The sequence below is a fragment of the Xiphophorus couchianus genome, chromosome 17 (genome assembly GCF_001444195.1).
Source record: "Xiphophorus couchianus chromosome 17, X_couchianus-1.0, whole genome shotgun sequence".
NCBI lineage: Eukaryota > Metazoa > Chordata > Actinopteri > Cyprinodontiformes > Poeciliidae > Xiphophorus > Xiphophorus couchianus.
The window spans coordinates 7,172,467-7,185,243 of record NC_040244.1 but is presented as its reverse complement, the minus strand read 5'-3'; the positions used below and the strand labels follow the sequence as shown (position 1 = coordinate 7,185,243).

Sequence of the window (12,777 nt, the reverse complement as noted above, 5' to 3'; positions counted from 1 at the left end):
ACATAAGTTGTCAACAGCATGTCTGAAACAGAAGCAGGAACAACTAAAAGCATAATAAGGAGCGAAGCCAGAGTCAGTTTCAAGCCATTTAATAAAGTTAAGTGATTACTGCTTAGTGTCTGATGATACTCTGCCCTTTAACACACAACATCCCAAAACATTTCTCTCTCTCTTTGAACTCTCGTTGCTCCTTTTGGTTTGTGGCAGCACAGGTAGTGATGAGAACCTGGATGGATTAAAGTGAGCCTGATGGCCATGTGCATGATGCCGTGTGTGTTTGTGTGTGTGTGTTTTGTTTGTTGTGTTAACAAAGATGGAGAGCGGAGGCGTGGTGCCTCTCTTGTCATAGCGACAGAGCGAGTGGTGTGGATTCATGGCAGTCTCAGATGACACAGCCTCCTTTAAGCTTAGCTGCACTCTAAGAAGCTCATGGTATCAAAAAGCCGGTCTGTAAGCAGGAAGCTGCTCCTCTTCCTCTTCTTCTTTTTCCTTTTCTTTACCTATAATTGATTGGAGAAAAAGATGGAGAAGAAATGAGATGAAGGTGACATCTGGTTCTTTATTGACTTATTGATAAAACTGATAAATGCAATCCAAAAGCTTTTATGCTTCGTCTTAATGCAGACGATAAACCAGGGGTGTCCAAAGTGTGGCTCGGGGGCCATTCTCAGGGGCCCTCTGGAGGATTTTTGGCGGCCCCCTGACCTCAGTTCTATTGGTTTATTTATGCAGATGTACACTTTATGGATGTACACTTTTAAGGCTTTTTTCTTTTTTTTTTTTTTTTTTTACAGATAACGTCTTAAAAAGACAAAAAGTAAGGGGGAAAAAAATGCAATAAAATGGCATTAACTGTTTTATTGCTGTGTTTTTATTGCTTTTTTAAAATTTGCTTAGCCCTAATACTCTAAGTTTTATTTTTTTGCGCTCACCTTAATTTTGGAGTAACCACGATTATTGACCTGCTTTTACTCAAAAGCAAATCTTGCTGCCCAAATAAAAACAAAAAAAACATCAACCCCCCAAAAATATATATACTACTAATGCAATCTTGCAAGAGCTTTATGTTTTGTATCTGCTGTTTTCTACGAAAATCTATTCAAACATTATGTAATTTTCAATGACATTTCAATGTTTTAGTTTATTTCTGCACACATAAATTACAAAAAGGCATAAAAGTTTGTTTTCAGTTCAACCATTTCGGCCCACCACTGCAGTAAATACTTCTCTCTGAAACAGTAACGCCTTTCTGTGTGTGTAGACTCCCCTCACCATGTGGGACTAACCCGGGTTGCCGTTTCCCCGGTCTCTGGCGGTCTCATGTGTGGTGCCCAGGCCCCAGAGACCCACAGAGTCACATGGCCTCCCAGCTGGGAAGAGGAGCCGGGGCTCAGGTGACCTGTTGTTGTGTTGCTAGTTGGGCTGTAACAGATCCCTCCTTTTTAAACTAGCTAGCAGGTGGCTTTTCTTAACCTTCCTGTTGCTGCAGTGACGTTTCACTGGCATTGAGAAAAGAAAAGAAAGAAAGTGTTGGTGATGTAACACTGCAGTTCAGGCGTAAAATTTGATCAGGAAACATTGTCGTAATGTATCCTGAGTGGCGGTTACTATTGTCTTTCCCCTCCCCTCTTCTGTGCACACATAGCTCAGATTTTAGCTAGCAGTGCTGTGCATTTTCCAAATCCTGGAGCCCGGCACTGGCTCCATGTTGTCCTCTAATGACAACAGCGCTCTTAAGTCGAGTCAACAAAGACTTATGACACAGCCATAAGGTGCATTGACTACGATATATTTGTTGTAACGCACATTATTCAGTTTTAAACAGTTCAGAGATGCATAGAGTAGCCAGAAATTGTACTGAAGTAAGAGTAGAGATACTTAAGCATATTTTTACTCAAGCGGAAATAAAAGTAGCTATCCAAACTCAAGTAAGAGTAAAAATGTATTTGGTAAAATGTCTACTCAAGTACTGAGTAACTGATCGAATGATCACTTATTTAATATTTTAAAATTACATAATCAGACGGACCAAAATATAAAGTTAAGTAGAAACTTTTAGGGGTGCACAGATGCAAAATACAGATTTTGTGCCAATGTTAATATAACTGTTATGGCCAATAACCAATATTTGCCAATATTGTATGTATCTTACTGCTGTTTCAACACCTTTGAGGAAAAAAATATGGTAAATGGACTGAACTTATATAGCGCTTTTCCAGTCATTTTGACCACTCAAAGCGCTTTACACTAGAGTCACATTCACTCAGTCGCACTCACAAACACGCACACATTTATACACCGATACACAGATCGGTAGGCAATTTGGGGTTAAGTGCCTTGCCCATCGACATGTGACAGGAGGAAGCTGGAATCGAACCTACAACCTTCCGATCGCAAGACGACTACTCTACCATAGAGCCACAGTCGCCCCGTACCAGAAATACCAGAAACAGATTAAAATAAATATCAGTTGTTCATATCGGCCCAGTTTTAATTAGCTGGCTGATATTGATATATTAAAAAAATTACTAATATGATTCGATACCGATGTTGGTGCCGATATATTGTACATCTCTAGAAATTTTGGTATTTTAAGGATCAAAATTACAATAATTCATACAAGTAATAAAATCAGACAAAATACATGTTTTCCAGATCAGTTTCTTTCAATAAAAAACTTATGAAACTTTAACAAAAACTGCAGGTGTGTGTCTGTGTCGGTGAATTTTTGGTTAAAACATGTTTGTTTTTCATTCAGTGGATGGAGAATCCAGAAAGTTTACTCTAGTAAGAGTAGAAATGCTTCGTAATAAAATTACTCAAATAGAATTAAAATATTCCTAGGCTTAATTTTTTCCCTCAAAAAAGTTATTCAAGTAAATGTGATTAAGTGAATGTAACTAGTTACTGATAAAATCTGAATAGGTTTAAAGGAAATCTTTATTCAGATCATCATTGTCACTCAGAAACTGACCCGACGACAAGTATACTATTTTAAATAACTTTTTTAGGGTTCAAAATTACAAAATATTTTGTAGTAGTATTAGGGCCATGTTCTCAAAATTAAAAAATTAAATAAAACAGAGAATAAAATCAAAATAATACAAAAAGAAAGTCACAATATTGTGATTTTGATACTGGTAATATGACATTATTCTGCTAATATTGACATTATTCCCAAAATATTTTGATTTTATTTTCATTATTTCGACTCTATTCTCATACAATTTTATTCTCGTAATTTTATTTATTACTATGTTAACATGTACCCGATACTCTGTTGTGTCTTACAGCCACAACTTAAGTGTATTTTGAAGAGAATTTTATAACGTATAACACAAAGTAATGCATCATAAACATAATACAGAGTTCAGTGTAACAAAGTGGAAGACAGAGTTAATTACTAAAGTAAAATAATAAACTGCTAAATATCTGTTGTGTTTTTTTTTACTTGTTTCTGCTCCAGTAGCTTGCTACCATCAGCGGATGAATGTGTGCATGAATGACTGTGGTTTAAAAAGCTTTTGGATCCTCTGGACTTGTTAAAACGCTATACAAGTATAAGCTATTTACCATCAATAAAATGATAGAAGACATGTTTTAGCTCCCGCCGTTAGCTTAGCGGCAATAATCTAGTACGTAACTGATAAACAGAAACTAAAAAACACTTCTAAAGTTCACAGAAATAACTTTATACAAGGTATTTAATAAACTAAATTATTAAGATATGGTTAAAAATGTGAATTTTTGCATGTTTTCTCAACATGATTTAGATGATGAACATAAAAACTTCTTTACAGAGCAGAGCTGTAATAAACACCCGCCTCTTGTAAAAACATTTAAACTCCTTCTGCTTCACTATTTGTTTGATTTGTAGTGGCTTAATAAGAAGCCTCTTATTTCGAACTCCTGCTTTAAACGTGCAGCAACACATTTATCGTTCTCATAAAGCAGAGGTCGCCGTGGGCAACCCTGTTGATGAAGAGGCGAGGCAGATGTAATGTAACTGTGAAAAAGTCAGTTTCACTCGACTTAACAAATTTAATCATTAATTCACACACAGAGAAGAAGAAAAAAATCTGGCTCAAAACTGTCACTTTTATCTCAGAATTACAATTATTTTCTGTGAATTCTGACTTTTTTAATATTCTAAAATCAAAAGTCAGAATTTTGAGAAAAATATCCACTATTTTTCTTAATGCCACTAATCTTCTTCCATACTTTCAGTATGGCAGTATATATTAAATTAACATACGTTGCAAACAGTATAATTTCCCTCATTATTAACTCTAAGTGTGACAATTCTTATAAAGTGTTTTGAATTGATTTATTGTAGAGCAATTTTTCAACTCCTCCAAATTTCTTATCCGATTAATCATCAGAATATTCGATTATTAAAATAATCTTTAGTTGCGTCCCTAATTTAAAGTTTAAAGAAAATATGTATTTTGACAATAAAAAAAGGAATTGAATTACTTATTAGCATCTTTTTAATGTCTATCTAATATATGAAATAAGCTTAAGTGGTTAAATAAAAAATATATGCCATTTTCTTATCAGATTAATCGTCAGAATAATCAATTACTAAAATAATCGTTAATTGCAGCCCTAATTTGAAAGTTTAAAGAAAATATTTGTTCTTAAGAAGGAATTTAATTAGTTATTTGCATATTTCAATGTATTTCTAATATTTTCTGAAATTAGCTAAAGTGGCCATTTTGTTTTATCCAATTAATCGGTGAAATAATCAATTATCAGTTACTAAAAATAATCGTTATTTGCAGCCCTAATTTGAAGTCTATATTTAGATTTTTTTTAAATGTAATTTTAATCTGATTTTGGTCCAGATTTGTCCTAAATGGAAAGGTTGATGTGCCTGTACGGGGGGGAGTGGCGGTCCAGTCCGCCACCCAGAGTCGTTCCCAGTTTCGCCTGCGTTGCATCACCTCCCCCTCTGCCTAATCGACGAGCTCTGGTGATTTCTAAAGCTCCCCAATTCATATAGCGAGCAAATGAAAACAGAAAGATGGATGAACATGTAAACCACTTCCATCTTGTTTCTTTTACAAATGGTCTGTTTCTTTGTTTTCCAGTTTTAGCCGCCCTCTTACGCCTGTTCGCTCCCCTCCGCACCCCGCCTCCCCGTAACAGAGGCGGATTTATCCGAAGGTGGCTTTAAAAGGTCCCTGTTGCAACTGTCTGCGACACTCCCCTTCCCCTCTGCTCTGCATTACTGTTTCAGGTTTATTTAGGAAGTGCACAGAGGAGGGAGAGGAATCCGTCTGGGCGGGGTGACCAGGCGGAGGAGGGGGCTCTTTGCGTTTTTTTCCCATTCTGGCTGCATTTCTCTGAGGTGATGGGCAGTTCTCCTAGAGGAAGTAGGAGGAGCAGACGCAGTCCGGCTCAGATTTACTCAGGAATGTGGCTGCTCTGTACTTTGTTTTTCTTTTTTTTTCTTGTCAGTCAGGCTCTGTTTGTGCTTTGCTTTAAAAGCCTTGCGCACTGAAGAATGTTTGAGAGGTTCCAGGCTCAACTTTCTATGCAGATTTTTGCAGTAAAGAAACACAAACAAGCCGACTCGAGGCAAATAAACATCATCAACAATATGATAATTGTATCTGTTATTTTGCTTCATGTAAACGTCTGAGTCCAAATAAAAACACAGGAATGGTAATACAATGACGCTCTGGGAAAGTGGGTGATTTCATTTAGTGGTGTGGAAAAAGAGAACAGACTGGATAATATTAATATTTCCAGAGATGGAAATGCGTTACAGTGGAAGTACATTTTTGGAAAAGTGATCCGACTCAGTTGGATTGTGAGTCTGACATTTTTATTTCTAATAACTGCACAGTATCTTCTGCTGTAGGCTTTTTATCACTTTAATAACTTTTTTATGTGAACCTTTACGCCTGATGCAGTCTTTGTCTTTGCGAGACTATGAAGGCCGTTTCCATTTGATTTTATTCTTCTGTGTTTTAAATTGTCCACCATTTAAACTATCCAGATATCTATCTGTCTATCAGTACATCCATTTACTTAACTTTCTGTCCATTTTTCCATCCATCCAACTCTAGTTGCTGGTTTTGTTTTTAAGGCCCAGATAACAATAAATAAACCCAAACACTGGAGATGTATCTCTAGGAAAGTAATAATGTGACATTTTAACCTAGAAACGATAGTGGAGAAAGTGTCTGATTATTGTATATTTCTGTCTGTACTTACATAAATAGTTTTTTCTGAGTTTGTGTTATTTATACAGAAATACCCCACGTTATCAGTCGCTGCAGCGCAATGCTGCAGCTAATGATTAATCAAATCATTGATTCTTCTCACGATTAATTGATTAATTGTACAAAACATTGGCATATTCTGCAAATTTTTCATTTAACCACGCCGCCCTTTAACAGTATTAGTATTGCATAAAAATACAAATGAGTAAGTAATTCAATTCCTGTTTTAAATAAGAAAATAAACATGTTGCTGTCTAAAATGTAATTACAGCATTCCTTTAGTAAACGCTTGATCAGTTGTAGTGAAGGATGCATCTGCAGATAAAAAAGTACTTCTAACACCAACATGTGGAAAGTTAAGCCCTTTCTTCTTAACTTAGTATCTGTACAGTGCAGGAATAATCTGATTGATATCTTCTGGATTAACTGATTAATAATTAATTTGCAAAATTTTACTGAATTTGAACTGGATGAAGCTAAAATGCCTCTTTAGGTTATAGTGGTTATGTCAGAAAATTAGCTTTTTTCAGTCTGAATACTTCAGTTAACGATTAATCGATTACTGCATTAATTGACAATTATTCTAGCTGGCGATTAATCAAGATCAATTGTTTTAACCCTGGTTTGGAGTTGACAGCTGTCATATCTGAAACATTTCTGATTTCGAATCGTGCTGTTCTGTTTACTCCCACCTGAATTTTGCGCTGATTTTTGCAAAGAAGTTTTTGATTTTTGTGTTTTTGTTTCCTCAAAAGTCACACTGTGGATACACTCTTCTTGACATGCTTTTGTGGCATTTTTCCCCTTACAGTGAGCAATTAGCTGCATTCCTCTCTCTCATTACCCAATAGGCATGCAGGGGCAAGCAGACGTTCCTGGTTTGTAACCCCTCTCACCCCGTGTACATGCTCCCTGAGACGTGGTCTGAGCCTTTGTTTGGTCACAGTTTGCCTGGGCAGGCGGAGGTGTGACCTCCAGCCTATTTTGTCTCAGCATCTGTCCCTCCCTCTAATCCTGCTTATCAACAGAGCTATGTGCATCAGGGGCAGCCACACTGACACACATGGTGCTGTCTGGGTTCACATCAAAGGCAAAAAACATGATTTAAATTATTTTACTAATCAATTATTCAAATAATTAATCAGAAAAAAGTGCCACATTCTGCAAATTTTACATTTAATCACTTAAGCTTTTTTTTTGTACAGTATTAGAAATGCATAAAAAAATACAAATTTCCTTTTATAGATTAAAAAATGAACATCTTATTGCCTAAAATACAATAACATATCATTAATTTAGTGAACGCTTCATCATTTGTGGATTAATTGACAATATTTTTGCATTAGCCGATTAATAATTGATAGCAAAAGATGCTTAATAGGAGATTTTACAAAATTTGAACCAGGTGAAGCTTCAGGCCAATTTTTAAAAATAAATATGTTCTGAGTAAATCAAATTTACCAAAATGTTTTCTGTCTAGTAGATAAATAGTATCTACTAAATATTTTGTTGATATTTTACTAAATATTTACCCAGATGTTGGTTCACTTTTATTTGTGAACAAAGTATGTTCTCAGTTGACCAGATTTGCTAAATAAATAAATAGTATATACACTAGATATTTAGCTGATATGTTACTAAGTAGGGCTGCACAGTGGCGCAGTTGGTAGCACTGTTGCCTTGCAGCAAGAAGGTCCGGGGTCTTTCTGCATGGAGTTTGCATGTTCTCCCTGTGCATGCGTGGGTTCTCTCCGGGTACTCCGGCTTCCTCCCATAGTCCAAAAACATGACTGTCAGGTCAATTGGTTTCTCTAAATTCTCCCTAGGTGTGAGTGTGTGTGTGCGTGGTTGTTTGTCCTGTATGTCTCTGTGTTGCCCTGCGACAGACTGGCGACCTGTCCAGGGTGTACCCCGCCTCTCGCCCGGAACGTAGCTGGAGATGGGCACCAGCAACCCTCCCGACCCCATTAGGGACAAGGGTGAACAGAAAATGGATGGATGGATGGATGTTACTAAGCATCTACCCAGATATTTAGTAAAGCTTTACTATGTCAACAAACTAAAAATATTACTACTCAGTGTTGATCTTATCAAACTGTCTTTTTGTGTCTTAATACTCCAGTTAACAATTAACCGATTACTAAATTCATTATTGAATGACTGCCTTTATTGCTCTCCCAGGGGGGAAATTTAAACCCTTCATCCTTACTACTCTCCATCTCTCACACCTGATTTAGTAGTTTCCCTGTTTTAATGTTTGTGGTTACTGTGAATAAAACATGCCGGTCGCCGCCGTCTCAGATTAAATAAATTTGGGTGAGTTCTCAGAATAGATAAGCCCTCTTGAGTCAAACAGGGGGAAAAATGGCCTCTGTGTTGCATTTCCTCCTCGTCTTCGTGGAGCGGTGTGCTCTTGCTCCCCTTTGTGGAGTTTTCTTACAGTGCAGCCTCTTCTATCCCTGACAGTAAGGCTCTGCTGCTGCTTTTCACCCATCGGTAACCTCACCCGCGTAGCTTTGTCACAGGGGGAAATCCTGGCAAACTTTTCTCTGTAATAATGACTCAAGCCGTTGCGCACCATGGAAATACCCCATTTTCACTATGATTTGGAAGTTCGGGCTTAATCATCCTAGCAGCATCCTTTCAGCAATAAAATTATTTTTTTTCTTGTGTTTTTCTGTGTTTTCAGGCCTTGTGGATGCACTTAGATGTCTGCAATGACTGCTGTGGCTGGCATGCCTCAGTGTTTCGGACTCCCTTTCTCTGGACTCAGTAGGACAAGAACTGATCAGCAGAGAACGTCATGAGCATAGTCATTCCAGTAGGGGTGGACACAGCAGACACCTCATACCTGGACATGGCTGCAGGCTCAGAGTGAGTAAACACAACAGAATCTGCTCTGCGTTTGTGGAAACGGCACTAAACCTTCGTCTTCACTTAAGGCATAACGATCAATTCAAAGTCAGAAATACTTGATTTATCCCAAAGACAAACTTAACCTTATCATAAGGTTTAGTTTCACATCATTCAAGTATCTCAAGATAAGAAGAATCTCCAGTAGCAGTCAGTTTTGCAATGGCTCTGAAGAGGCCACTGACTGAAGTCTCATGCTGAGAAACCTTCATAGTGCAGATTAATCAGATAAAAAACATTGTCTCATTCTGCAGATTTTCATTTAACCAATTTTCTATTACAATATCAGACAGAAATTCAAAGATGCAAATGATTCAGTTCCTTTTTTGTAAACAAGAAAATATTTATTGTATTTAATAAAATGCAAAAACATACTTTTAATATCAACATGTGGATAGCTCAGCCCTTTTTGCAATACTTAAAATCAAAACAGGCTGAACTGTTTATTCTTTTGGATTAACAAACAAATAATAGATTAATCACAATTAATCTGATTAATCGTTTCAGCACTAATTCAATTGTATTAAGAACTGACTTAATTACATATCTGAGTGATTTGTTCTTTCAGCAAATGGCCTTTTTTTGTCTGAATACTCCAATTAACAATTAATTGATTACTACATTAGTTGATGATTCTTTCAGTAATCGATTCATCTCGATTAATCATTTCGACTCTAGTTATTTTATCTCTTTTTTTTACCTTTGTAGCCTCTCAGTCGCTGTATACTGAATAAAGCAGGACCTCTCTGCTGTTTGCTGAAACGATCAGGTCATTTTTGCCATTATTTGCTCGTTCCAGCTCCAATCGTGACCCGTCTGCTTCTCGTCCTCTGCTCTAACGTGACGTTTGCCCATGTGAGTGCTGTGAGCTCAAGTCAGTGAAGCAGAAATGCTGCATGGCGCCATGGCAACTTGCTGTTGCCCCTCCCCTCCCCTTCGTGTTTCCTTATAGTCTCGTCAAGGACATCGCCGTAGCCTTTTCTGGTTAAATAAATTAAGCAAGACGTTGGTGTGTGACTAAAGAATAACACGTCATCTGCTCACAGAGGGAGTCCTGTCTCTTTAAGGGATGGGAAGCCCTCCCCTTCACCTTCCTGGGTGCTGTTGCTGTGACAGCTTGAGTTGCCATGGTTTCTGCCCCCTCCCTCCCTTGTTGCACTGCGCAGGGCTTGTTGCCACAGTCATTGGCCTGAGTGACAGGTGGTCCTCACACAGATATGGCGTCTTACCCCCCCTCCCTCCTCATCTCTGCAGAGCCCTGCTGTCACCAGGGGTTAGAGAAAGCCCCTTCGCTCACTTCTTTGTCTGGCCGCTTGCTGCAAATTCATTCAAAAGCAGATAACTGGCTTTAAATGGGGGGGTTCATACCGACCAGAGGGACGGGGCTAAGCTGGATATACATAGACTATTCAGAGCGAGCCAGCTGGGTCTGACTACTCACCGGAGAAACAGCATCACGTCCTTTAAACGTTCCCCCCCCCGAAGGCTGCAGCAGCATGAGCAGCTGCGGGCTAATGCAGCCTGTGTGTCCAAATCGACACGAAGCCCGGCGTGCGCGCACTCGCCGCCGGAGTACGTAATGTTGCCATAGCAGCAAGCGGTGTTTCTTCAGGAGTCTTTCTTCTGCTGCTGATTTCTGCATGTCTTCTTCTGCATGTCCTTTCTGCCTCTTCTTTGCCCTCTCGTAGGAAATGTTTGGAGATTATAGAAACCACAAGCCAGACCAAAGTCAAACTCACTTCAAATTAGAGCTGCAACTAACGTTTATTTTACTAAGCAAATCAACTATTCAGCTAATTAATGGATTAATCACATTTTAAAAATTTGTTTAACCACTGCATTATTAGAAATGCATTAAAACCAACATTAAAATTTTTACATAAGAAAATAACCAGGCCAGTTAGCAATTAATTGATTACTTAATCAGTTGACAACTATTCCAGGATTTGATTAATCACAATTAATCGTTTCAACCCTTTAAAATAACAATTTTCTATTCATTTTCTTATTTTGTTTCAAGCTCTGATGTAGCCTGGATAAAATAAACTTTCCCAAAAAACAAACTTCCACTTGCACATGATGGGAACATCACATAATGTATCCATTAATCATGATTAATTTTTTCAACCATACTGAAGACACAGTTTGTCACCAGTATTAATAAGAAAATAAACATTTTATTGTCTATTATGCAATAATAACATTCGTTTAGTTTATGTTTGGCTATTAGTAGCAAAGGATGCACCTGCAGTTAAATATTTGTAACATCAACAAGTTGATAAATTGCTACCTGGATGTTATGCGTTTCACCTTCATGTTATTCCTCTGTAATTCCTGCTCTCTCTCTCTCTCAAAGCCTTAATAGAAGCAGCCATGTAGGAAATTATGTTCCCTATTATCTCACTCCTCACCAAAGAGGGTTGCAGGAAAAAGACCAGATTTTAGGGTTTTATCTGATCAAGCTGGAAACCGCTTCATTATGATCCCCATATGTTCTTTCTGTACTTCACTAATTCACTTTTTTTATTATTGTTTACTCCTCTATGTTAACATATTTTAAGGAAAATCCTCATTTAATGGCTTAAAAAAACATTTTATCCCCATGTGAGGGAAAAACACAACAATAACAAAGCTCATTTGTTTGGAAAAGAGGTCATGACAAACAAGTTGGTCCAGATTTTATTATCAAAGATCTTAAGCAAACATTACCACAAGCAACTAAATTAAAGCTTAAATACTTCACCTTGTTTCTCTTGTGATGTCATACACCCAAGCTAATATTTCTGTATTTTATTTAAAACATATTTATTCTTCAGTTTTTTCTCTTTGCTAATGCTGATGCATATTTTAGGCAGTAGACTTTTGTTTTGGAGAAAAATTGCATCCACACCCGATTCATGGTCTTGTAGGTTTTAACCTCATTCACAGGATAACATAACAGAGGATAACAGAGAAAACATGAATTATTTAAACCAGGGTGTGCAAACTGTTATTGACAGTCAAAAATATGATTTTCAGAAACTAAAATCACTAAAATGTTGTTTCCACCCCTCCCAATCCACTCAACAATAAGCTAAGCTGAACTATTTTAACAATTAGTCAGATTTTATGTAGGAACGGGATTCTAGATACAAAACTTCAAATGGTTTCTGCATGTTTTTCTTGTTAAATGAAAGGCAACCAGTTTTGTATGAAGAAAACTGAAGAAATATTTAGTCTATTCTCAGCAATAAAAACAGGATTGTTTGAAAACACTTTATGTATTTAGCCAAGTTTTAAAACAGCAATTTGTGCACTTTAGAGAACAAGGCAATGGGAATATGTGGCTCTATTTACCATAAAAACAGACGTAAACCAGAAAACTTTGAAAAGATGATCACTTTGTGTTACGCCTAACATTTTTGTAAGAGAATTAAGAATTTAAGTTTCGTCCTAATTTATTTTTGGAGGGTCACATAAAATCAGTCCTTTGAACATCCTTGATTTAAACCGTTACCCTACTTACAGCGGGAACGATTAATAATGATTAATCAATTTTTAAAAATAATGCGAACTAATTTAGTGATTGATTAATCGTTAAGTTGTGTATAGAGACTCAGAAATAAGCTATTTGTCGAATAAACAACATTCA

The 12,777-nt window shown here is 37.1% G+C and overlaps 1 protein-coding gene and 1 long non-coding RNA gene across 9 annotated transcripts in view; one reads left to right on the top strand and one right to left on the bottom strand.

Moving 5' to 3' along the window:
- Positions 1 to 12,777, top strand: part of kmt2e (lysine (K)-specific methyltransferase 2E) — a 40,761-nt gene that overhangs the window by 4,150 nt on the left and 23,834 nt on the right. For 6 of the 7 annotated variants that reach the window (XM_028043320.1, XM_028043317.1, XM_028043321.1 and 3 more), the window contains exon 2: positions 8,923 to 9,107. In XM_028043320.1, the coding sequence (XP_027899121.1) occupies positions 9,037 to 9,107 (71 nt within the window). In that variant the 5' untranslated portion in view covers positions 8,923 to 9,036. Of the gene's footprint in view, positions 1 to 1,281; positions 1,395 to 8,922; positions 9,108 to 12,777 lie in introns of those variants that run through there. The other variant, XM_028043318.1, reaches the window with a different exon arrangement.
- On the bottom strand, positions 74 to 12,300 carry LOC114160663 (uncharacterized). 2 transcript variants are annotated; one of them, XR_003598827.1, is made up of 3 exons: positions 10,588 to 12,300; positions 1,273 to 1,499; positions 74 to 500 (listed from the first exon to the last, which is right to left on the bottom strand). It is a non-coding gene; the product is annotated as an uncharacterized LOC114160663 (long non-coding RNA). The 2 variants fall into 2 exon arrangements; XR_003598826.1 differs by lacking the exon at positions 10,588 to 12,300 and adding an exon at positions 9,847 to 10,581.